Genomic DNA, 25,377 nt, shown 5'->3' with positions numbered 1-25,377 from the left:
GCCCACCTTGACGTCATGGTCCAAAATAGGGGAGGGGGCGGGAGCCACAGGTCTCAGTATCCGCCTTAAGAGTACGCGCAAGCAATTCCTTTTTGTGGCCCACATCGCTGCACTTCCGAGGCATTAGCCGTCTCCAAGAACTAAAGATTGGGAATGCTATATGATGTAAATGGGGGACCTAGGGGCGCGGATGCCCCTGACCATTTATAAACCTGTGAGGCAGGCGCCTCCGAACCCGAGTCCTGGCGTGGAGGAACATCTAAAAAGGTGGAGGGCGGGGATAGAAGCGGCCAACCACTTGGTCCTCGGCTCCCAGGTTCGACTTTTTTGCTACGATATGCCGTACACATTCCTACGGCCCGATAGGGGAAGAGGTTTTCTTTAGGTACGGTGCTGTATTCGAGGTCTAAATTCAGGCAGTCCCCGGAACGCGGCCCTCCCTGGGCCAGAGGGAAGAGCCAGGGCTTTGCAGCGGGGCGTGGCTCCGGCTGGGGGAAGGGTTCTGGCCTGGGCTGGCTAGGGGACTCTTTGCCTGCGCTCGGCGGAAGGAGCGACGACGGCGGTGCTGCGAATACTTCCAGCAGTTTCCAGACCCGCCTTAGCGGCCCCGGCCCGGCCCCGCCCCTTTCCTCCAGGCCCCGCCTCTCCTTTTGCGGCCGGGGCAGTTTTTGCTCCTGCTGCGCTACCCGTATGACTCTGCCGGGGTCCCGGGAGAGGAGAAGGTGGGCTGTCCCAAACTTTTTTATCTTAGGAAGCCGCGGGCGGGACCCTGCTTTCCACTTGCCGGGCCCTGCTAGCTTGGCACTCCCTTGGGAGTGGGATGGAGCGTAAAGGGAATGATTGACTGACACCCCCCCTCCCCTATCAATCACACGGCACAGGGCTGTAGGGGCGGTTGTGCCGGCGCCGCCTTCAGAGAGCAGAGACCGGGGACGCGTTTGCCACCGAGGTGGAGAGCTGGATGGGGGGGTACCCTCCCCAACTCCTGCATTCGCCCACGTGTGTAGAACACTGAGACATGCGTCTCCTCTGCGTGAGCGCATCGAGCCAATTCTCAGTCTGGTTTCATTTTTTTCCGCCGTTCCAGACCAGAGGTGGGGAGGGTCTCCAGGGACTCTTGGAGGTCGTTTGAAGACGCTGGCCAGAGGGCAGCCCGCTGCAGGCTGCCAGAAGTCGTTCCTCGTCTGCTGTGGCGGAGGTCCCAAGCCCCGAGACCGTTAGCCTGCCAAAGGAGCTGTGGGTCTCCATACCTCGCTTGGCTCTGACCCTTTTGCATGCCCTCCTGAGGGGAGGCTGTCCTTGTCTATCCAAGGCCTCATCTAGGAACGCTGTGGGACCCAGAGCCCCTCCGGGAGAAAATGGCCACTTCCTGCTCTGTAACCTTGTGGATGTCCATCAGCTGCCTTCCTGGTCCACAGTGTCCTCCACTGGAATGCTGGAGAGGGGTTCCCCCCCCCCCCACCACCCGTAGTCCTTCTTCAACAGCCCCGTCTTCCTTCCTTTGTGTGTTCTTTATTTATGTGTTAAATTCCGCAGAACAAAGGACCCTCACTTTCCTTATCTTTGCCCTACACTCCAGACCTCATCACCCCACTGCCACCACCCCAATTTCATTTCTCCTTACTCTTCTCTTCTATTCCCCTTCCTTATGGTGTGTGAAAAACCTGTGACTGGAAGTTAATGGGCTTGGGAAGGGTGCTGATATCAAGAATCCCCCAGGATTCTCTGTTCCTGATCAAAATCTCAAAGGAAGTGTGTCATCCCTCAACATACTCTCTTTGCCTCTGGGCAGAAGGGGTCTAGCAAATGAAAAATCTCCCTTGTTCACAAAGAGCATTCATACCATTTCACGGTCCTGTGAAGTGATAAAAGTGAGTGTCCACATTATAGGAACTGGGAAAGCAAGGCTTCATTGAGATCAGTCAGCTCAAAGCCTTGTTATCCGAACCCTTGCTCCTTGCTCCAGAAATGGAGTGAAGATGCTGCCTCCCTCCCAGGACCCAAGTCCAGAGCAGAGCAGAAATTACTCCTGTTGATCAGTATTAGGATCTGAGAGCTTTCAGGGGTCTTCTAATGGGAAAATCTCAAATCTTGCACTAGCCTAGAAAGTCTGCCTTCTTTTCTGGAAGCCTTTTCCCACTCATTGACTCTCACTGAAGCCCCCACAGTGAGTGCCTGGGGATGCAAAAGTGCATAAACAAGATACAGGTTTCAGCCCACAAGGGGCTGCTGCAGGACAAGCATGAATCATAGCAATGTGGGAGAACTATCAAGAGATTCCCTGCTCAGCCTGAGCCAGGGGGCAGGCTTCAGGCTAAGGCTAGCCAGCCCATGGCACAGGTCTATTCCCAGAAGACGGAAACGCATAGAGAGGCACAGCCCTGACAAAAGGACCATAGCCTAGGAGCCCCCGAGGGAGGCAGAGACGCTGAAAAGTGACCCTGCAGTTCAGGGCTCAGGTCACAGATGGCCACAAATGCCATGTGAAGACGTCCTGACCTTAACTTAGAGTTCAGGAAGCCACTGAAGGCTATTAAAAACAGCTTAAACCCCCTAGATCTCCAGAATCCTATTTCCGGCAGCACTTGCAATGCTCACTGCTGCCAAGATACCCTTTGTTCCTGACCAGGCGTTAAAGACCCAGGACAACCTTCTGTCGCTGGAGGGTAGCCAGATGAGGCAAGAACTGACAAACCGCTGCCTGCAGCTGGTGGGCCTGTCGCTTGTTTTTATATGGCTTATGGGGAAGAATGTTTTTTACATTGTTGAAAAAATCAAGAGAAAGATAGTATTTTGGCATGTGAAAAGTAGAAATTTGAATTTGTGTTTGTAAAGCTTTACTGAAACATAACCCTTCTCATTTGTTTACATGTTGTCTTTGGCTAATTTTATGCTGCAATGGCAGAGTTGATAGTGCAGCAGAGACCAGGTGGCTTGCAAAATTTAAAATACATAGTCTCTTACCTTTTACAGAGAAGACTTACAGACCTCTGATCTCCTAAAGCAGAGTGAGGTCTTGGAGCAGAGAGACTCAGCTGCTGCTCCAACTGGGAATTCTCTTGAGGCGGCACCACTGGCCTTTGGAAGGGATCGGGGAGGCTGCCAAGATAAGAGGCAATGGAGGAAGAAAACAACCTTTAAGCATCAGGACCTCAGGGATTATTTAAGCTCGGGGAGTAGCTCCAGATCCTCAACTCCAGGAAAAGGCACCCTTCCCAAACTCAGCAGCTGCCGGATGGGTCCTGTCTGTTCCGGTTCTACGAGGCTTATTTATTATCTCTGAACTCCATGGGGAATACGCTGTGCTGACATCCTCACACGCCAACGAACTTGATGTTCAGAGATGCTGGGCAGTTGAGCCAGTCTGGTTGACCAGCCTAGGTTCCCTGCCTCAGTTTCCACATTCGGTTGGGACATGAAAAGTTTCTTTCACAACTCTCACTCACTTCATTGTTAGTACTGTACCGTGCTTCTTGTTTTTGTTTTTGATACAATGGCAATAGCCATATTCCTTCATTTTATGTTTCCTGAAGAATTTGGAAAGCAATCGATTTTATTTATTAGACCCACAGCTTGGTAAATTACCTTACTAGTTCTTAGTTTGTTTTTTTGGTTTTTTAGGTACAACCCTATCTATCATCTGAAGACAATGACAGTTTGGTTTCTCACTTTCTAATCCTTGTATGTCTTATTTCTTGTTATACTGCACTATTTAGGACCTGCAAGACAATGGTGAGTGGAAACAGTGATTCTGGGGATCCCTATCTCATTTCTGATCAGAAAAGGAATGCTTTTAATAGTTCATCATTGAGGGGTGCCTGGGTGGCTCAGTGGGTTAAGCCTCTGCCTTCAGCTCAGGTCATGATCCTGGGGTCCTGGGATCGAGCCCCCGCATCAGGCTCTCTGCTCAGCAGGGAGCCTGCTTCCTTCTCTCTTTCTGCCTGCCTCTCTGCCTACTTGTGATCTCTCTCTCTCTCTCTGTGTCAAATAAATAAAATCCTTAAAAAATAGTTCATCATTAAGCACAATATTTCCTTTATCCCTACCTTGTTATAAATTTTAATCTGAATATCAAAATTACTTTTTTGCATCAACTGAGACTTTTAAAAAATTCCCTTTATTTATACGTTTGATTAACTAACAGACTTAGTAATATTAAACAGATTCCACCTATTTATGTATTTATTTATTTGTAAAAGATTTTATTTATTTATTTGAGAGTGTGTGTGTGCAAGAGGAGTGGGAGGGGGAGAAACAGACTCCCCACTGATCAGGGAGCCTGAGAGACAGACAGACAGACAGATGCAAGGCTAGATCCCAGAACCCTGGGATCCTGATCCTGAGTGGAAGGCAGATGCTAAGCCAACAGAGCAACCCAGGCACCCCTTGATCTATTTATTTAAAATTTTTTAAACTTGCCTATACAATTGCCTGAGTCTAATGTTTTCTGTATGGAAACATTTTAACTAAGGACTCAATTCTTTTTAAAAAGATTTTTTTAAATTATTATTTTTTAAAGATTGTATTTATTTGACAGAGATCACAAATAGGCAGAGAGGCAGGCAGAGAGAGAGGAAGGGAAGCAGGCTCCCTGCTGAGCAGGACCCTGAGATCATGACCTGAGCCGAAGGCAGAGGCTTAACCCACTGAGCCACCCAAGCGCCCCAAGATTTTTTAAAATTATTATTACTTTTAAGATTTTATTTTAAAGTAATCTCTACACCGATATGGGGCTTGAACTCACAACCCCAAGATCAAGAGTTGCATGCTTCACTGACTGAGCCAGCCAGGTGCCCCTCATTTTTTTTTTTTTTAATGATATAGGAATATTCAGGTTTTCTACCTCTCCTTGTCAATTTTGTTTACTAATTATTTCCGGCTGTTTCTTGAAAGCTTTATGATGACATATTCTCTTTGACTATCTTTTTAAACTCTATTCCATCTAAAGTTTCTCTTCATTTTCATCCCTAAAATTGTTTTTCGTGTCTTATTCCTCTTTTTCGTGATCAGTTTCACTAGAGATTTGTCTATTTTATTTATATTGATGTTCGTATATTTAAATTTCGTGTGTGTGTGTGTGTGTGTGTGTATTTAAATTTCTGCTCAAATTTTTATTATTTCTACTTTCTTTGGGTCAGTTCTGTTGTTCTTTTTTCATTTTCTTAGCTTTAATACCTAGCACATTGAATTTCAGCTTTTCCCATTTTCTGACATAAGGATTTAAGGCTACAGATTTCTCTTCAAGTACGATTTTTTTTTTAAGATTTTATTTATTTATTTGACAGACAGAGATCACAAGGAGGCAGAGAGGCAGGCAGAGAGAGAGGAGGAAGCAGGCTCCCTGGATCATGACCTGAGCCAAAGGCAGATGCTTCTTAACCAACTGAGCCACCGAGGTGTCCCTATAGTATTTTTATTATAATTTAGTTTTAAGGGTTTTCTGATTTGTCTTATGGCATCTTTGTTCATCAGTTTAGAGGTGTTCAACGGGGGTGCCTAAGTGGCTCAGTTGGTTTAAGTATCTGTCTTTGGCTCAGGGCATGATCTCTGGAGTCCAGGGATTGAGCCCCATATTGGGCTCTCTGCTCAGTGGGGAATCTGCTTCTCACTCTGCCCTTAGTGCCATTTGTGCTTTCGTGTGTGCTCTCACTCTCTCTCTCAAACAAATAAAATCTTTAAAAAGTTCAACAGTTCCAATTATTTTAAGATTTTATTTGAGAGAGAGAGAATGAGAGAGAGCGCGTGACAGGGGGTGGGTCAGAGGGAGAAACAGACTCCCCACTGATCAGAAAGCCTGATGTGGGACTCGATCCCTGGACTCCAGGATCATGACCCAAGCAGAAGACATTTGCCTAACCAAATGAGCCACACAGGTGTCACCATTTCCAATTATTTTTATATTATCTTTAAATTATGTTATAGACATATAACATAATTATGTTTTGTATTTGAGACTTTGTAGACTTTGTATTTGAGACTTTGTAATTTTGTAATTTTGTATTTGAGACTTTTTTGTAAACTAGGGCATGGTAAGTAAAGTAAAGTTTCCATGCATGGTTGAGAAAAATATTATTTAGTTATTGGATAAAAGCCTAAATATGTTAAATCTATTAAGTCAAGCCAGTTAATTGTGTTGCTCAAAACAAAAAACACTTGGAGACTCCAGGGGACGTAGCTTGGAGAAGGCAGAGGCTCAAAGTGGGGAGATCACCCAGGGGTGGGGAAAAGGCATGGTATTCATCTTTTCTGTGGTAGAATGATGGAATATGAGGGCTGAAGGCAGGGGAGGAGGACCACTCTGTGTCGGAGGGGCTGAGAGTCCGTTTTAAGCATGTTATGGGGTACCAGAGAAAGAATGTCCGGGAGACAGAGACTGATGGCTAAAGTCATGGGCAAGAACAGCCTTTCCCAGGCAAGTGTAGTGAAAAGGCCAGAGTTATGACCTAAGCCATTTTGAAATTGTAACTAGGGTATCTTTGGTACCTACTCTATTAATACACATATGAGTGTGTCTTGACCCTCTGAGGGCATAGTATCAGTGACCTAAAGGGGGGTGTAAATGAGTCCTGCCTGTCACTGTCAGGTCAGGTCTAAATTGTCTGTTGTCCTCCTCCCATGATGTACACCACGTGTCCCTTTTTGTCTTGGGTGTTGTTCAGTGTTTCCAGGTCCCTTTGACTAAGGTAAAACTTAACCCCAAGTCAGTTCAGCGCAGAGTAAATTACAGGCAGGGGAAGGTGTGGGGGGAAGGGGGGTTCTACCAGAAACAACCCTGACCTACTTAACTACTCTGCCTGCCACCTGACCTGCCCCAGGCACAAGTCACTGGCCAATGTACAGTTCTCACCTGACTGGATTTCTGGGCCCCGTGCCTGCTTGGCCCACCTGTGCCCAGATAAGGCACTGGCAGGGCTGCCGAAGTGCTACTGAGCGCTTAGGAACTCACAAACAGGAGGGACTAGGGTTAGACATCAGGAAGGACCTTGCTGCTTTCACCCGGGGTGGATTACACGTGAGCTCCAGATCCTGGGAGGCGTGGGATCCTTCGGTATGTGGAAAAGAGAACTCTCGGGAATGTTCTAAAGGCTAGGGAGGAAGGTATACCGGGCTCGAGTTATGGGGCCGTACTATCACGAGAGGCATTGTATATCCATCCCCTTCACTGGGAATTCTCCCCATCTCTCCGAGTCCATCTGTCTCTCTGCTTATCTGATAGATAGAGACAGGCAGAGACTTGTATTTACCCAATGCTTTGCGGTTTACAAAATATTTTTCCACCCTTTAAGCATTCCAGCTTCAGTTTTCTGGAGTACAATGGGCATAGCAACAGTCAGCACCGCATAGAGTTCCTGGGAGACAGGAGGCCGCGAGATACCTAAGACCGAAGCAGGGTGGCGGGTACAAGCAAGAGTTGCTAGCCACTGCCCGGGTCCGGAATTTCACAACCCCGATAAAGGCGGCGCGACTGTGCCTACCCTCGCTTTCCAGATGAGCGGCTCCGAGATAGAAAATGCCTCGTTCAAGATCACCCATACTTAAGGGGCAGCGGAGCCGGCCTCAAGACACCCAAACCGGTCTCCCACTAGCCAGCGGTCAGGTGCGAACGGCCGCACGGCGGCACAGCACGCGGGACGGGTGACGTCACCACACCCGCCGCTGTGGGGCGGGGCTGAGCGGACTCCTGCTCGCGTAAGTGCCCCGGCTCGCGTCGCCCCACCCCGCCCCGGTCTGGCCCGGTCCTCGGGTTCTCGGCTGTCAATCGCCAGTCTGGGACCGGTGGGGCGATTGGCATTGGAAATGGCCGGTGTGGGGGGAGGTGAGGTCTGGAGAGGAGCAGGGAGCCGTTTAGGTGTGGGATGGGGAGCGCACCAGGCCACAGCTCATCCTAATTGATTCTTGGTGCCACGTGTCTCTAGGGTAATCATTTCTTGCATCCAGGTTCACCCGCAGACTCCTTAAATCACCTTAGCAAGTCTGTACATATAGGTCACCCCGTTTGAAGAACAAGGATCTGGGCCCAGAGGATGCGTGGTATTTGGCAGGCCCAAGATGGAATCCTAAGCTCTGAATCAGCACCAACCCCAAAGACAGGCCGGGGAGAAGACCCCCACTTTGTGGGGTCCTGCTGACTCATTTAGCAGTTGCCCTGTAGCCTGGCGCCAGAATCCTAACTGGCTCATTGACAGGGAGCACCGGGCCTGCCAAGGTGATAGATGGCTCTCAGTGAGCACCTCCTCTCTTGGAAGGGACCTGTGCCAGAGCTAGGAGCACCGCTAGGGTACTGCCATTGGTGGCTTCAGGAGGGGGAACGCGGGCTCTGTTCCTGGGAGGTGCCCATCTCCACACTCACTGCCAACTTGCTCTAGAAACCAGATGGGCCTCACTGCTAGATCTACTGGCTGGCTGGCGTCTCTCGGTCTGCCACTCTTCCTGTGTGTCAAGACTCAGGTTTCAGGCAGAGCCTGCTGGCCAGAAAGCATGGCTAGCTCTTTAAAGTGATTCTGCATTTCTTGCTGATACCCATTTTGAATCACTATCATGGTTCGACACTCTGAGTACTTGTTTTCCCCATAACTGGAATTTTCCCCTCAGGCCCCCTCTCCCCCTTTATACTGCTCTCACTGTGCTTTTATATTCACCTCAAAGAATAGATTCAGACCTGATCTAGCTCCTTGGCTCCCAGAGGCTTGACTTCTATTTTTTAAGGACTGGTGATTTTCCTGGGGCTCTTGGCTTTTCAAAAGTTTAGAGCCCCAACACGTCACCATGTAAGATCAAACACAAGGAAGTGTCCACATTGATGTGGCCACCACCCCAGGGAGGCCAGCTGCTAAATACACAGCCTGATGCTTCAGGCAGAAATGTCACATGGGGGGCACCTGCGTGGCTCAGTGGATTAAGCCTCTGCCTTTGGCTCAGGTCATGATCTCAGGGTCCTGGGATGGGGCCCCGAATCGGGCTCTCTGCTCGGTAGGGAGCCTGCTTCCACCTCTCTCTCTGCCTGCCTCTCCGCCTACTTGTAATCTCTCTCTGTCAGATAAGTAAAATCTTAGGGGCGCCTGGGTGGCTCAGTGGGTTAAAGCCTCTGCCTTCAGCTCAGATCATGATTCCGGGATCCTGCGATCAAGCCCCGCATCAGGCTCTCTGCTCACTGGGGAGCCTGCTTCCCTTCCTCTCTCTGCCTACTTGTGATCTCTCTCTGTTAAATAAATAAAATCTTTAAAAAATAAAATAAAATCTTAAAAAAAAAAAGAAATGTCATGTGGAAGGAAGGTGATGACCAGCACAGTCTGGCAGAGCCAGTGATACCCAGCTGATTCTCACACTCAGTCCTTCCCCACCTTACTGGAGCCAGTGCTAGGGGGCAGGTGGAGGCCTGCCTCCTACCGTGCAGGGTTGCCTTCAGAGCACCTACTGTGGTCAGGAGCCATCACTGTGCTTGGGCAGGCAGGAGACCTGGGAGCTCCAGTTCCTCGCCCCCACCTCTCCTGGCTTCAGATGAAGACTTGAGGTCAGAACAGAAACCAAGTATGAGACTGCATATTTGGGGCATTTGCATTAGAAAACGTTTTTGGAAAAAAATACTCTAGTAATTTTCCTCCACATCCATTTGAGTATGGAAAGGAGGAAAGTGACGTGATCTGTTTTTCCCTCTTTCAAATCATTGCTGGGGTCGAGAGAAACCTACTTAACACCCATCTCTATCCCTTGAGCACAGGCAGCAGAAATGAGCGCCACCACCCAGCTGGCTTGAGGCCTGTGAAGACTGCAGGGAGGGACAATTTTGTGAGTACGTCTGAGAGCCAGTTAAAGCACTTGTAGCCCAAAGGGTGAAAACACGAATAGAATGTAGACCCTATCTCGAAAAACAGAAGCTCTTCCTGGTAGCCCAAGTATGGTCAAGGGCAGGATAAAAGTTAGGTCACCAAGTTACAAGAGCTCTGAGGCACAGAAGGGAAAGGAATTGCGTAACTGGCTGTCCCTGCTGGTAGTGTTGGGATGTCAGGAAATGCTCAGCATACTCTGGAGAGAGACCAGTGGAACACTTAGTTCGGCTCTGGATTATTCTGTAGCCATGTGTGGGATGGACTGAAGGACACCTGGGCTGGAGTCCTTCTGGAAGAGCAGGCAGAAGGTGGTGGAGGGAACCCAGGGAAGAAACACAGTGCCCCTGGGGGCTGCTGGTGCCAAGGAAGGAGTCCAACAGGACTCTCAGGTTGGGGTACCATGGGAAGGTCAAGAGGGGCTGAGGGAGAGAAGACAAAAAGCACAGGTTTATTTTAGCCCCAGTGCCAAGGGGCACAGCAAAGACTGGGGCAGGCTCAGGGTACCCCTGCCTGTGAATCTGCTAGGAAAGGAGTACCTTATTTTCTGTCGACCTTGGATATATATAGCTTGGTTCGACGTGTACCCCTGGAGTTCACAGACTCCAGTCCTCCGTTTATAATGATATGCTTCCCTATCCCCTGAGAACTTCTGAGCTCATCAAACAGCCCTAAAAATGTTCTAAGAGCCCTTAATGAGGCCTGAAGCCTTCAATTAAATTAAACTGAGAAACAAAAGCCCTGACAGAGATGCCAATTTGTAGCTATCTGCGGGTCAGGGACTAGTGAGCCTCCTGGGCTGTAGCCAGGGTCAGTGTGTGTGTGTGTGTGTGTGTGTGTCTGTCTGTCTCCCCACATTGACCAGAACTCTGGTTCCACTTCCGGTCAAGAACAGTCATTTCCACGAAGGGAGATCCAGCGGTATGGCTCCCTCCATGAAGCCACTTACAGTCCCACACCATCCCACCAAGTTGGAGAAGAACAGGGGGGGGGCGGTTTCTAAGCAAGGACACACAGGCCCGTGTCCCCCAGGTGTCAGGGCAGAGTGCCAGATTGGAGATGGGTGGTGGGGGGGCAGGCAGCTGCAGCCTCTTGCCTGGAGGTGTGGGAGTGCAGCCAGGGGAGGGGATGTTTGTGGGGGGCGGGGAGTGGACCAGGTGCGCAGGTTTATTCCTGTGACTGAGGGGTGAGGACAGGTGAGGGTGGCAGTGAAGACCAAAGAAAGATGGGGCACTGTCTCTAAGCCCAGTCCTGTGAAAGAAGGAACTGAGCAGCAAAGAGAAAACGGCCTTTTTCAGTCTCTGCCAGCAGTCTGGGTGTCCTGGCTCCAGGCCTGTTCCTCCTCTGTGGCCCCAGCAGGGGGCACTGCAGCCCCTCTGAGGCTAAGAGGACTAACTGCCACCCACCCCCACCATTGGGCACAGGCCCAGTGCTGGCCAGGGCTCAGCTGGGTCATGCTCATCCCCCAGATTCACACTGCCATCCCGCCGCCCTCTCTTGGGCATGGAGCTGTGGCTGGAGGACACAAGGAGCCGTGGAGGAAGGAGGGAAAAAAAAAAGGTTTATTTTATCAGAGAGCCTCTGAAGGCACCTGGTTTCTGTTGAATATAAAAAAAGGCAGTAAAATGACAACTGTACAGGGTGCATGACTGGTAGGAACAAGGCAGGGGGAGCAGGGGAGGGGCATGGAAATGGCGGGGGAGGAGGCACATGGGGAGAATATGGAAAGATTATCCAATGGGACCTTAGACAGTCAGTCCTGGCCCCTAGCCACTGCTGGTATATAGGCAGATGAACAGATAGACACACACATATACTCTCTCTCTCTGAGCCTAGCAGTCTCTGCTGCCCTGCTCAAGCAGGGATCAGTCAGAGCCAAGCGTGGTGATGGAGGGGGGAGGGTGGCTGAAGGCGACTTGAGCAGATGCAGAGCCTGCGTGCCCTCCCTTGATTCTGACCCTCAGGCTCACAATGTCCCCACTGTCCATCCGTAGAGGCTCCCTCCTCGGGGCCTGGACACCCAGGCCCAGAACAGGCCGTGAGAAAGCAGAAGCTGGTATAAAGAGAAAACCTCCAGACCTCCCTGCCCATCCCTCAAGGGGAAGAAAGGCCGAAGGAGCAGGTGGTCATTGCAGTCCTTCTGTCCATCCATGGTCACACAATAGACCGCCACAGGAAGGAGGAGACAGCCCCCAGTGCAAGACCCAGAGACAGAAAGAAGGCCATGATGGCTCCAGCTGTCTCTGCCTCAGCCGGCTTCACTTTCCTGAAGGCGGGAGGGCAAGGCTTCCTTAGAATGGCCCCAGGAACCCCCCAGCTCCCGGCCTTGACCGCCCCCCCAGAGCATCAGTGATGGGGAGACTTGCCTGAGCACAGAATTCTGCTGACAACCATCCTACTTTCCCACCTCCAATCTGGCTTCTCTCTCTTGGGGGAATGCATAATGGAGGCTGTCTCCCACCTTCCCACATCTCCCCAGGGTACCCTGGGTGCCCCACCCTCCACCACGACCCCTTCACCTACATGCCCATCCAGGATCCGGGAGTCTCCTGGTGCCCTCTCTCCCTCCTCGGAGTGGCCACCCTGGAGCTCTAGGCCCTGCCTGATGCCACCAGGGTCCCCACTCACTTGGGCCCGAAGCACATGCAGAGACTGGCGAGGTAGCCATTGGAGAAGGCGAAGGCGGCCATGAAGACGATGAACCAGGCGTCGTGCTCAAAGACCACAGCCAGGTGGTGGCGGGGTTGGACATTGCACAGCAGCAGCAGGGGCACAAACAACATCCGGGCCAGCACCAGGCTTGGCAGCCAGTGGCTGTCCTTCCCAGGCTACGGGGGAGCAGGGGGCGCCTGAGCCCGGGCTGGCCCCCAGCGCTCCACACCGGGCCCCTCGGGATCTGAATGGATCTGGTTACCCCGAGGGCGTACTGATTGTGAGGGGGCATGGCTGAGCCATCTCGAGGGCTGGAAAAGTTCTGTATCTGGACCTGCCTGGTGATTACATATGGGGGGGGGGGGTCAGTAACTGGTACACTGAAGACTAGCAGAACTTGCTATACATAGATTATGTCTTGGTTTGGTTTCTTTCTTACTTTCTTTTTTTTTTTTTTTTTTTTTAAAGCATGATTCCATTACCACCATACTTTCTTGGTTCCCTTTCTGGGTCTCTGGCTGAACTCTAGCCTTGCACAGGGGCTGGGCATCTCTTTCTCGCACTTACCCACGTAAATACAGCTGTGAGGCTCCGGCCTAACCAGTCAAAGACATTGAAAGTCAAGAAACAAGACACGGGAATGAAGTAGTCTCCTGGAAAAAGAAGAGTAGAGTCAGGGGTGGTTATGAGGTCCAGAGAAACGGATTCAGCAACCCTGACCCTCACTGGGACTCAGTTTCCCCAGCTGTAAAAATGGAGGACATGCTTCCAGCCCAGGGAAGGGCAAATGGACCAGGAGAGTTTAGCCAGGGAGACAGAAGCCCACTCCCAAACCTGCTCTAACCCCAGTCTGCCCCCATCCTGGGAGCCCACGGTGTCCTCACCCCAGACACTGGTGCCCGCAATGCTGGACTTGACCTCAGCGGTCACGGCGGGAAATACCCCGATGGTGACCATGAAGTTGAAGCAGACGGAGAGAGCCAGGACTAAGATCTGGAGGGAAGGGACCCAGGCCTGTGTCTTCATGGCAGCTGTGCAACAAAGAACCCAGAATCCCCAGCCCCTGACACACACACAGACACACAGACACACACACACACACAGACGAGAATGCAGGGGAGTGGCCAGTCTCAGGGAGGAAAGGGAGAGGATGGACAGTGCATGGGTCAGGAGAGGCAAAAGTAGAAGAAAAAGAGGGTAAGGGGCAGAGGGCAGAACACCCATGCCCCACATACATTTCTGAGGATGGCTCGGATAGAGTGGCCTTGGTTGGTGGGCTGAGAGCCGGGGGCTGGAACTCTGGACTCTTCTTTGTTTGCTACTGGTTCCTCTCCTGGGGGTGGGGTGGGGGGAAGTCCCAGGTTGTGGGAACATCAAGTTGCAGGGAGGACAAATAACAAGAGAGGACACAAACATTCCCCCAAAGGGCTGGGGTTAGCTCGGGGTGGACACCCCTTCCCCGGTGCAGAGTCACACCCTAATACCTAGCCCAGACCTCCCAGACCTGTAAATCCCACAGCACAAATCCCAGGAGTCCTGACCTCTCCCAGGAGCCTCAGGTCCTATTCCAAGAATCTGAAATTGCTTTCCCATTATCCTCAGACAGTTCAAGGGCATCCAGCCTCTTCGCCCATTTCATCTTTCCTAGCCTTTATTACCTATTGCTCCCGTCATCCCTACCCCAGTTCGCTCTGGCTTCTGGCTTATCACCGCTAGCCAGTATGGCACACTCCTTCTTGCCCTCTGCGCCCAGGCTGCCCCATGCTGGGCAGGCCACTCTCCACCCCAGCTTCTGCAGGCTATTCTGACCTTTACTAATGAGGTCCAACTTGGTCTCCTGCTCCCCAGGCCCTTCGAGCTTGAACTGCTGGTAGTACCGATAGAATTCCTGCCAAGTGAGGGGCATAGGGGAAGTGGACTCAGAGGTGGAAGATCCAGAATTCCGCCCCCCTACGCCAGGTTTGGGTTCCAGAACACCACTGGCTGGGAGCCCTGGACCCCACCCCACCTCCACCTCCAGACTTTCTCCACCTGCTTACCAGTCGGGGAAGGGCCAGGTAACAGATGATGGCCAGAACAATAACCCCGCAGGCAGTGATGAAGTAGCCGAAGGCACTTTCTGACAGCTCTGAGCCACCTGCCGGGAGCACATGAGAGAGCAGAGATTGTCCCCGCCCCCCCCCCCCAACCCCATGACCAGACCCACAGGCAGGCAGGCAGACAGACAGGCGGCAACACTTACTGGCGATGGCACAGATCATGGCCACCGAGGCGAAGAAGCCGGCCAGGCCCTGACCACTCATGATGGGGGCAGTGTAGCTGGCGGGCAGGAGGCCAGCCAGACCAAAGAGGCTGCCTTGCAGGATGGCGCCGAACGCTGGAGGCATAAGGCGGGCATCAGCAGGGGAGAGGGAGCAGACTGGGACTTGCTGCTGTTGGGGGGGGTGGGCAGGGGCCCATGGGAACACAGGTTCCAGAGGAGTTGTGACACCAAACGGCCCTCTCTGTCCCACCCCCAGCCCTGGTCCGCACCCGCTTGGGTCTCTGGAGCCCTGATCACCCAATGGCATCCATCCCCTCCAGGGGGAGGAAGGGGCTCTGTTCCTAGCTGACTGTGGTAGTGGGTCTGAAGGATGGGTGGGGGGATGTGGGAAGATCTCTGCTCCCTCCCAGCCCTGCTTACAGTTGATGAGAACGATCTTGACCATGGTGATGATGAAGAAGGGCACGGCATCCAGCTGCACCTTCACCAGGATGGCGGTGATCAGGAACACCAACAGGATGGCTACAAGGCTGCCCAGGATCCGAACAGACTGGGGGATCCTGCCCAGAGGCCGGGGCAGTGAGGTGGGGGGCTCGGCCCAGGGAGAGCGAGAGGTAGCGAGGGGTCAGGCCAGGGGCCCGGGCGCTCACCTCTGATGCAGGAAAGAGTTAAGGCAGGTGAAGAACAGCAGGGGCAACATGGCGCATAACGTCATGACATTGTTGAAGATGGCACTGAGCGAGTTCCGCTCTGGGGAGAGCACTGTGGGGGTGGCTGAGGGCTGGGTGTCCTTGCTCAGCTCAGCAGTGACTGAGGACATATTCTGGGACTCGTCCAGGCGGTTTGTGAAATACTGTGGGGGTTGCAAGACGGAAACCTTGAGGCTTCTCTCCTGGCGCTCCCAAGTACACAGCAGCCAGGCGCTACGTGGCCTCTGGAACCCCATCCCCCCAGTCTCACCCTAGTGGCTGTCATGAAAAAATTCCACGGGAGCAGCGTCCCCAGACCCAGCATGAAGAAGATAAGCCAGACGGCTTTGTACCTGAGGATGGGAGAGGAAAAGGGGGCCAAGTGACCCACCATCCCACCCTCCTTCCCAGATCAAACCTAAAATCTCCTTTCCTCCCCAACTTTTGGGGTCTCCCGCTGTCCCAGGATACAGGCAACCGTGTTTGTGTACATGTGCCTGAGCCTTCCTATGGGTTTATGTGGAAGGAAAAGCGTCCTGGGATAGGAAAAAGGGCAGACAAGTCCACAGGAGGAGGAGGGCCAGGGAGGGACACAAGGCTGAAAGGCATGGCCAACAGGACCTTGGTTCTCAGCCCCGAAGACTCGGGGGACCCTGCAGGCTTGGGAACCAGTGTGACCCACACATCCGGAGGTGGTTTTGGAAATCCTGCTGAAGGCTGGGGGTGGGCGGGTGAGCTAGGAAACAGCCAAGTGTCTTCCACCCCCACCAGGCAGGCTGGAAGTGATTATACCGTCTGGGCAGGGACTGTGTGGCTCCCCAAAGAGGAGTTTGAGGTCAAGAAACTCCCAGACCACTCCGGACCTAGTGGGACAGGAGGGCGGGGTAACTTGGGGTGGCTGGGAAGTGAGGGAGCTGTTTTTCCCCAGTCCAGACAAAACTAGCTTTGTAGGTCACACCACACAGCGGAGGCCAGGCAATATGGGGCCATTGGACATCATGCGGGCCGCCAGGAGTAAGTAAGTGTCCCCCCCACCAAGCTTTGGCCAGGGCGTGCCCCCAAGCCCTACACCTCAGGGCCTGTGTGGGATGCGCCAGCCTCCCCCAGGCAGCCCCAGGCCTTCCCAATGTGTCTGCCATATCCTCCCCACAGGGAATGCCTGCTTTCTTCCCCCAGTGGCAGGGACAAAGCCCAGGGCAGGGAAGAAACAGATCTGGCCAGAGTGCAGGGGCTGGCCTCACACGGGAAAGGCCCGGGGCTGAGTGCCCGAGTGCGGCCTTCTGAGCCATTCCAATACAGTGCCCCCCACCGCCCACGCGCCTCATCTACCCGAGACCCTGAAGAACATAGCTGAGGGCTTGATTCAGAGGCCCAGAATGAAGGGAAAAGCTCCTGGCCAAGGCTGCCCAGAACAGATGGTCAGAGCAGGGCTGGCGGAGGGCACCAAGGTGCACGGAGATGTGAGGGGGGTTCCAGAACTGCTACTGATGGTGAGGCTCTGACAGGACAGGCAGCCTGGGAATGGCGGAGACAGGGAGCCACCCAACTGGGGCCTGTCCTTACTAGGTCTCCTTAAATTCCCTCCCATCCAAATAAACCCCACCTCGATTTTACTGGTGGGAAATAGTCGAGGAAAGATTAAGCTACATGCCCGAGGTCCCACAGCCAGAGGTGGCCTCGTTTGGCGGCCTTTTTGGCACAGGAGGAAGACAGGACGGGCAGGGGTGAGAGGATGTGGTTGGGGGGCCTGGGCTGAAGGAGTTTGGGAACGCAGGCAGGCAGAACTTCATCAACTATCTTGGTTCCCAGATTCCTTGGAGAGCTTCAACCAAGCTACAGCCTCCTCCCCCCGCAAACACATACGCATGATCATGGTGGTGAGTCTAACTTAAAGGAGCTTATAGGTTCCAGAAGTGGGGAGTGAGGGCAAGGTCAGTTCAAGGACCAGGGTAGGCCAGGGTCATCTGAGGCAGAGGCTCAACGCCAGGCCGGAGGAAGAGGGCAGTTCTGCCAGATGTGCTCTGGAACGAGGGGTGCCGCCAAATATTTCCCCAGAGTGATGGGAGGAGGAGCTGGAAGCTGCTAGCAGGCTGGAGAGCAACAGTGGAAACACTGAGAGGCCAGGGAGGGGCTGCGCCGCCCACCCATCCCAGCCCTCCCCAAAGGCACCCCAGTGAAGGCACACATGGCCCCCGCCCCTCAGGGAGACCTGACTCACATTGCTTTGCCGGAAGGCCAGTCAACAGTGGAAATCCCAAATTCCAAAGGACGCAGCACCCAGCCCCCCTTGGAGACCCATGTCAGCTCCCCTGGATGCCCAGCCCAGGTCCCCTTACCTGTCCTGAGGCTCGTGACCGGTTGTCATGGCGACAGTGTTTTTGGTTTTGCCTGGCTGAGAGCTCCCTCCTTCTGGCGCTTGCTGGGGGCAGAAGCAGTGTGAGGCCACGTCTTGGCCCTGCTTCCCCATAGACCTCTTTAGACTCTCGTGGGGTAGGCAGCGGGCAGGGCGCAGAGCAGGTGAGCTCAAGAGTCCAGAAGGGCCCCCTCCCTGCCCGGCCCCTCGGGACTGTTCAATCTGACCCCTGTGGCCAGCGCTGTGGGGCCCCCTGCCTGCTCAGGCTCTACCTGGCTCCCAGCCTGGCCACCGCTATTTTTATCCAGCAGCCGAAGCAGTTTGTAAGCTGGGAAACAGGAGCGTGGCGAGCAGGAGAGGAGGAGGAGGAGGAAGTATGAGGGAGAGGGAGGGAAGGCCTGGCAGAGAAGGAAGGGAAGAGGATGAGAGGGGTCAGGGACTGCAATGATAATGGAAGGGAAGGAGGGACAGGAGGAGGGTAACAGGAGTCAGAGCAACGAGGGTGAGGGGAGGAGGGAGGGCACAAAACAAACATTCACCGGGGCCAGCCGCTGCTGCTGCTGCTGCTGCTGCTGCTGCTGTAGCAGCAGCAGCAGAACCAAGAGCCTGTAGGGAAAGAGGACTGAAGCCAGAGATGCCTCTCCCCAGCCCCTTCTCTGCAAGTCTGACCTTCACACCTTCTGGGGGGGCCCCTGCAGTCATGGCAAGACTGGGCTCTGGGGTTCCTGTGCCCTCCTGGAGGGACCCCAGACTCCAGTCTCTCTGCAGAGGGCACTTTAACCTTCCTTTCTTGTCACTGCCTAAGGGTTTCCTAGTTCCTGGCCAGGTTTCTAGGAAAACACTTCACTACCATGTGGGGACACAGCCCTTCCCACAACTAAGCCTGCCCCTCCCCCAGTCCCCAGTCCTGGCCCCAGGGTCACCCCATCCCCCCTTGGTTCCTCTCTGACTCACTCCCAGGCCCCTGTCCTCTTCCCCTTTCTGAGAGCAAACTTGAAGGGAAGATTGGAAGAGCAGGGGCACAGGCCTGACCTAAAGCTCCTAGCTTCCCCCCTCAGTATCCCCCCTCCTGCTTCCCACTCGTGTAGGGGAGGCACCCTGGCACCAGATGAGACAGCTTTGCCTTTGGGTAGCACAGCAAGCCAGGCAGGCGTGTGCTGGCGCATCCCCCACGTGCGGGCCTAGCTCTGGAGCCAGGTCTGCTGTTCGGGGTGAGGCCTGCTTCCCCAACCACCTGGGCCTGGGCCTGGGTCTGGGCCAGCACTCACCAGATGCCCAGACTTGCCAGCAGAAGGCTCAGAGCAGAGGGGGCCTGGGCAGTCCTTGGGACGTAGTCCTAGCTCAGGCTCCGGCAGCAGGCCTTGTCCATGGGCTCCCCCTGGGTAAGGGTTCAGAATGAATAAAGTGGCAGAGGGCGGATGGGGAGAGAACCCACAGGCCTTGCTGTGGGAGGGATCGGCCTCATTCTGAGAAAGCTCTTACACACACACACACAACCCGGAGATAAAAACTGCTCCTGTAGCAAGCCTGGGAGATAAGAGACCCAGCGGCCTCAGCAGGGGAGCTGAGGGGGTGGGGCAATCGCAGGTACAGCCCGTGCTCCAGGTCCCAGCCTGAAGACAGGCAGACGTGGACACGTACCACCAGGGACCCCCAACATCCTCAGGGGGCTTTTTTCTTCCCCTCCCCATAATTCCTCTCAAGCCCTCCCTGAATGAACTCCAAAGTTTCCAAAGGCCTTCCTCAGCTCCCCAGTCCATGCGTGGGTTGTAGGGTGTTGCAGGGTGGGGACAGGAGAAGCACACCTACACACCTCCCGAATTGGCAGAGGGCTTCTTCATTCATCTTTTTTTTTTTTTTAAGATTTTATTTATTTGACAGAGAGAGACACAGTGAGAGAGTGAGAGAAGGAACACAAGCAGGGAGAGTGGGAGAGGGAGAAGCAGGCTCCCCGCTCAGCAGGGAGCCGGATGCAGGGCTCCATCCCAGGACCCAAGGATCATGACCCTTAATGACTGAGCCACCCACGTGCCCCCCCATTCATCTTTTTAACAAATATTGACTGAGGACCTCTGCAAGCTAGGCAGGCACTATTCTAGTCATGGGGGGCGGCGCGGGGGAGGCAGACAGAATGGCAACAACAGTTTTTATGTTTTTAAGAAGGATGGGGGCAAGACGGCTCTACCCTCGGGGGTTGCCAGAGAAGGCTCAGGACTCAGATTTTCTATTAGGTAGCAGGGAAGGGAACTCCCGGCTTCACACCTCAGCACACCCCATGCTCCACACACACACACACACACACACACACGCCCCCACAGGCAAGATTCCTGGCAGTAAGTAAAAGAACTGGTATAGCTTCAACCCAGATGGGAGCTGGGGTAGAGAGAATAGAGTATCTCCCCTTCCTTAGCAAAATCCGCCTTAGGCTGAAGAAAGTATTCATTTCAGCCCTCTCCCCCTGCTACCCTACCATGTTCTGTTCGCAGTCATCCCCACCTCCGTCCTGGGCACGGTGCAACTCCAGGGGAGCCTCTTCCCTCTGCCCACATCCTGACATTCAGCAGGCCAGCCCAGGTATTTTGTTCTTGCCTGCCTTTGCCCAGCAGCAACCAGGGATTTGATACCAGCTCAGAGCATCTGGTGGCCCTCCAGCCATGCCCCAGCGTGCCTGCCAGGACGGGGCCCTGAAAGTAACCACTGGACTGAGCACCTCCCCACCCTGAGGCCCCCAGCACCTCTCATGCGCCCCAGCTCTAGACACACTTCTGCGGTAGCATCAAATTCTCTACTCCCTGGGGTTGTCTGTGGGGCCAGCCACCACCTGCTCCCCTCTTGCCCTAACGACCATTCATAAGCTAGTACTAAATTGTCTCCATTGAACAGATGGGGGAAGCTGAGGTTCAGAGAGGTTGAGTCACTTGTCTAAGGTCACAGAGCTAGTGAATGGGTGCGCTGGAATTCCAACTCAATGGGCAGCTTATTCTAGCCTCCTTCTGGGTTGGGGAGGTAGGTTTAAAGGCTGCTTCTAGGCTAGCCCTGTATATTGGGAGATGAGGGAAAAAACACGGTGGGGAGACTGAGGTCATCTCCAGTCTGACAAGAGCTTCAGGTGTAAGGCACCCCCCACTCCCCATAACACACACATCCCAGCACAGAGAGCTCAACAGACAGGACAAGTGGGAGGTTACCAAGAGGAATGGGCAAAGGGATCGACCTGGGAAGCGTGATGGGCAGGGCTGAGGCCGGCCCTCACCCACCACTACTCTCTCCCTAAGAAAAAAGCAGGGGTTCTGAGTTAAGGAAGAGTCCTCTCTGGGAGTAAATGAGGACGAGCCCAGGAAGGGGAGGCCAGGAACAGACAGGTCCTTCACCTCCAAGACGCCGGCCCGCATCTCCATTCCCCCCCCCACCCAGTGCCGTTACCGGCGCGGCCCCTCTCCTGTACCGGCAAGATCCATCGAGATTACCCATTTACTCGCCCGCCCCTTGCAGAGGTCAGCTCGGCGACAGCCGGTTTCAGGCCCGGGAGCCAGGTGGCCCACGCCCCGCTCGGGTCCCGATCTCCGCAGAGTCCCCACGCGCCCTGGCCCTGGCGCGCCACGTGCAGCGCGGCTCCGCACGCTCGGCGCGGGGGAAGCGGGGCCCCCACGCGGCGTTCCCTCTGCGCGCAGCGTAGCTGCCAGGCCCGGCCTCCCTGCCCTCGTGGCGGCGGGAAGAGGCGCCTTCCACGCCGGCGGTTCCCGGATCCCCAACCGGTCCCCTACCCCCGACCCCCAACCCCCGACCCCCGACCCCCGACCCGGGCAGCACCTGCTAGCAAAGAGTCCTACCGCGCCGAGATCCGCGCGCCCTCTCTGTAGCTTCCCGCTCCCGCCGGAGCACATTCAAACCCGCCCTCCGCTGGGCCCGCCCCGGCCCGCGGCCGCTGCCCGCTCCCCCCACCACCGGCCGCTGCAGCTTCCCCTACGCCCCGCCCGCGCCGCCGCGGCCCCGCCCCAGCTACGCCCCCACAGAGGCGCAGGATGCGAGCCCCCCCCAACCCCTTCCCGGCGCCGCCGTGCCCACATCTCGCCTTACTTTTGAAGACAGGACCTCAGGGCCGTGCCACACCAAACCCTGCCCCGTTATGGGGAACCCGGGGCTGGAGGGGTATCATCCCTAGTGTGCTCCGCGTTGGGGGTCCAGAAACTCCTACTGTCCCTGCACCCAACCCTCTGCCCAGAGCGGGGCGGACTCCCCTCCCAGATACCCCGCTACTTTCTCCCCAGCGCCTTTTCCCTTTCCAGCGCCCACGCCCTTTAGTGCCACCTTATGCCATTCGCACCTACCCTTTGCTCTCCCAACCCCCACGCCAAGGGACCTCTCTGCACAATCAGTACAGTCAGTGACCTGAGTCATGAGTTTTCCTACCTCTAACACACACACACACCCCCACACGAACACACAAGCACCACACCAACCTCAACTGGGACTCGCAGGGGAGTGCGTGTCTGGGGGTGGGTGGTGGATGGGGTAGAGGCACAGGTCTGTAGGCCCCTCCAGATTCACTCTTTCTAAACCCAGAACTTTGGAAGAGCTGAGAAACAGCTGGAGATGGTAAGAGAAAAAGCCCCCAACAGCCTTCCATCCTGAGTGAATCCTATGTCCTCAGAGGAAGAGGCCAAGCCTTGCTGAGTCCCACATCATCCCCGGGCTAAGGAGGGAGGGGGTGGGCATGCTGAGGACTGGTCAGCCCTTCTTGCACCTCCAAGGGAGGGGGAATGATTCCCCTCCTTTTGGTTGGCCCGTAAGTTGGGGGGAGGGGAGGGCCCCCATAGCAGGGCCCCCATAGCAGCCCTCAGTGGTGGAGGATAACACAACGGCTGGTGGGGTGTGAAGACAGAAAGTCCAACCCAGGGCACACACCCCACCTTGCCCCAACTACCCAAGAGACCTGTCCCCTGGAGAAGCCATGGGCACTAATTAGCAATTAGCGGGGGGCGCTGAGGTGGCTCAGTCTGTAAGCGCCTGTCTTCCGGTCAGGTCATGATCTTAGGGTCCTGGGATGAAGTCCCTCCTTGGGCTCTCTGCTCAGCAGGGAGTCTGCTTCTCCTACTCCCTCCCTCTCAAATAAATAAGTAAATAAATACTCCCCCCCCCCAAAACACCCAACCAATTAGCCTTATTACCATCAAGGATAAGGCAGGGTCATACTCTCCTGCCAGGAAACAGACTGGGCCCTGAAGGGAGGGGCAGTTTTTCTATTTAGGATCAGTGGACTGTCCCCAGGCTACTCCACAAGGGGTGTTCTCAGCCTTCCGGCTCTTCCCACAGAGACATGACACACTATCACCCTCCAGCCTTAACCAAACAGAGGGCAGGAAGAGGGGTACGGGTGGTGTTTTTTTAGGCACTGCCCCACGACTCAAGGGCAGCTTCATGTCTGGGTCTCCCCACCCCCATTCCCATCCTGTGTTTGTCCAGTCTCTCCCTCTTCCTTGGCCCTGGTCTCTCTCCCCACCTTCATTTCCCTCTTTGGGCCTGTGGGGGTGGCAGGCCTTCATGGTCAGACAGATCTACCTGGCATGGCCAGGCCAGTGGCCAGTGGCTGAAGTTGTGCACAGAGGGGGCTGGAGGGGGAAAGAAACTGGAGGGAAGTGGTGAGGGTCCCAGGCCAGACAGGGGAAGGTTGTTTCCTCTCCCCACCCCTGTGGAGGCCTGGCCTGCTCACTAGATGGCAATAAGCAGGACTGTTATGGCTGGAAAGAAGCCCATCTGGCATTCACCCTGCCTGGGCCCCCTGCCAGCATCCACGCCCCTTCGGAGCCCTTCCCTGACCAGAGATGGTTGCTGGGTGCCAGGGCCCTCTGCTGGACAGCCACGGGGCCTCGACTCACACCAGCCTGTGCCCCGAGTTTTTCTGGCCAGGCCCAGCCAGTCCTGTCACCCTCAGCCTTGGCGGTAGGGTGAAAAGGGCTGATCCAGCTGCACCCCTACCCTCTCCCCATTCCCCACTCTATTTGAGACTGTCCCTTGCCCCAGACTCCCTCCTCCTTATTCTAGGCCACAAGCCGCCCCACCACCTCACATTTGGTCGACTCTCCCCAGCCTGCATCCATCTGTGTTTGGCTTGGCTTTGCTGTTTGTCACCAGCACCTGCCTTATGACTGTGCGTTCTCATTTTGTTCCTGACTCTGTGTCCATGGCCTCGTGGCAGGGCTGGGACTACGGAGAGGCCAATGAGGCGCTTGCCTGCATTGCAAATTTTAAGGAGGCACCAAAAAATTTAGAGATCAAGATAAATAATATTTTACTGAGATTTAAAAAAAAAATCAAAGTAAATGCAAAAAAGTGATATGATGAACAAAACACCCACATTTAAAATAAAGACAGGATCCAGCCGTCTCAGGACTGGACTCATCTCACTTCCCTCACTTTCCTGGTGGGTGTACTCGAGGGTGAGAATGAGGGTCAGGGTCCAAGACTTGAGGTTCACTCCGTCCGGGCTTGGTCTTCCCAGCGTAATTTCCCAAAACTCTGCCTCTAACCTTTGCTCCGGGCATGTCTCTGACCTTGGGGGCATCTGTATATGGTTGGGGTGGCGCAGCGGGGGTGGAGGAGTTGGGGGGTGACCTTCAATGTCCGATAAAAGCATCCCCTCCGCAGGAAACCGCAGAGCCCGACCCCGCGTATATCCCCACCCCAACCCAACTAGGGACCCCAACCCCACCTCTCTCCGCCCGTCCCCGCGGGGCGCGTGGAAACCTCGCAGCCCCCGCCCCACCTCCCAGCGGCCCGCCTCTGCTCCCCGCGCACCTGCCGGATATGCAGGAGGACGACGGAAAAAACCCCCCTGGTCCCGGTCCTGGCCCTCTCACCTCGGGGCTGGGGCCCTGGCGGGAGCTCGCAACCCGCACTGGCTCTAACCGGTCTCCGCTGCCGCTCCGGGAGGGAGAGGGGCCGCAACCGGTTACGCCGGCGCCCGCTCCGCGCTCGGTGACCCGCTCTCTCCCGCCCCGCGCCGCTCGGGAGCGAGGAGCGCTTTGGGAGGCTGGCGGCATGGAAGGCCGGGATCAGACTGCAGAGAAGGTGCTCGTGACCCCGGAGGGGAACGGCATTAGAGAACCACGAGCTGGAACCCCCTTCATTCCGCCCCTTCCCCCAGGTGGCCTTGCCGAGAGGGGCGAGCACGTGCACTGTCTTTGGAGGACGCCAGGAGGAAGCAGATGGTGCTGAAGGGTGGCCGGGCCGGGATTTGGCGGAAAGCCCCGCGGGGCTGGGGGAGAATGGGGGGCGGCGCGCGGTTCTGGCCTCGCTTCTCCCCTCTCCGTTCCCCCCCCCCCCCGGGGCCGAGCTTCCGAACGGTGTGGGCTCCGGATAGGGGTCCTGGAAGAGGCCCACATCCCTCATTTCCCCACTCTGAACCTACAGCCCAAGACTCCTGGAGGGAGAGAGGGCTATTGTTTGGGAACAATAGGCAAATTATCCGGAGGCTGAGTGCAAATGAATCTGACAACTCTCGTTTGACCCCTTAGGAGCCGCTCTTTGGGGAGGCGGAAATAATGAAGCGAATGCCTCTGGACACTTCCACCCCACTCCATCTCTTCAGGGACACAG

At 54.9% G+C, this 25,377-nt stretch overlaps 1 protein-coding gene across 6 annotated transcripts; it reads right to left on the bottom strand.

Moving 5' to 3' along the window:
* Window positions 1-11,368: 11,368 nt before the first annotated feature.
* SLC29A1 (solute carrier family 29 member 1 (Augustine blood group)) lies at window positions 11,369-24,749 on the bottom strand. 6 transcript variants are annotated; one of them, XM_080806095.1, is made up of 14 exons: window positions 24,639-24,749; window positions 19,050-19,159; window positions 17,765-17,847; window positions 15,700-15,781; window positions 15,390-15,592; window positions 15,160-15,299; window positions 14,719-14,853; window positions 14,516-14,613; window positions 14,286-14,364; window positions 13,712-13,809; window positions 13,361-13,469; window positions 13,044-13,129; window positions 12,453-12,652; window positions 11,369-12,090 (listed from the first exon to the last, which is right to left on the bottom strand). In XM_080806095.1, exons 3-14 carry the CDS (start codon window positions 17,791-17,793, stop codon window positions 11,979-11,981), a joined length of 1,371 nt encoding a protein of 456 aa, XP_080662221.1. In that variant the 5' UTR covers window positions 17,794-17,847; window positions 19,050-19,159; window positions 24,639-24,749; the 3' UTR covers window positions 11,369-11,978. The 6 variants fall into 6 exon arrangements, with proteins under 6 accessions (XP_080662221.1, XP_080662218.1, XP_080662220.1 ...); XM_080806092.1 differs by lacking the exon at window positions 24,639-24,749 and adding an exon at window positions 23,849-23,918; XM_080806094.1 differs by lacking the exon at window positions 24,639-24,749 and adding an exon at window positions 21,592-21,715.
* Between the last annotated feature and the right edge of the window lie 628 nt (window positions 24,750-25,377).

The sequence above is a fragment of the Martes martes genome (assembly GCF_963455335.1).
Source record: "Martes martes genome assembly, chromosome: 6".
Classification (NCBI taxonomy): Eukaryota; Metazoa; Chordata; class Mammalia; order Carnivora; family Mustelidae; genus Martes; species Martes martes.
This window is presented reverse-complemented; position numbering and strand designations above follow the sequence as displayed.

What these genes read in the sequence shown, in the direction of transcription:
- SLC29A1 (XM_080806091.1), bottom strand. Translation starts at nt 20,338, where the DNA reads ATGTCAGGATGTGGGCAGAGGGAAGAGGCTCCCCTGGAGTTGCACCGT. An exon ending in CTGGCAAGTCTGGGCATCTG is followed by an intron (nt 17,848 to 19,049) that starts GTGAGTGCTGGC and finishes TTCTGCCCCCAG; the next exon opens with CAAGCGCCAGAAGGAGGGAG. An exon ending in AACTCTTTCCTGCATCAGAG is followed by an intron (nt 15,300 to 15,389) that starts GTGAGCGCCCGG and finishes GCCTCTGGGCAG; the next exon opens with GATCCCCCAGTCTGTTCGGA.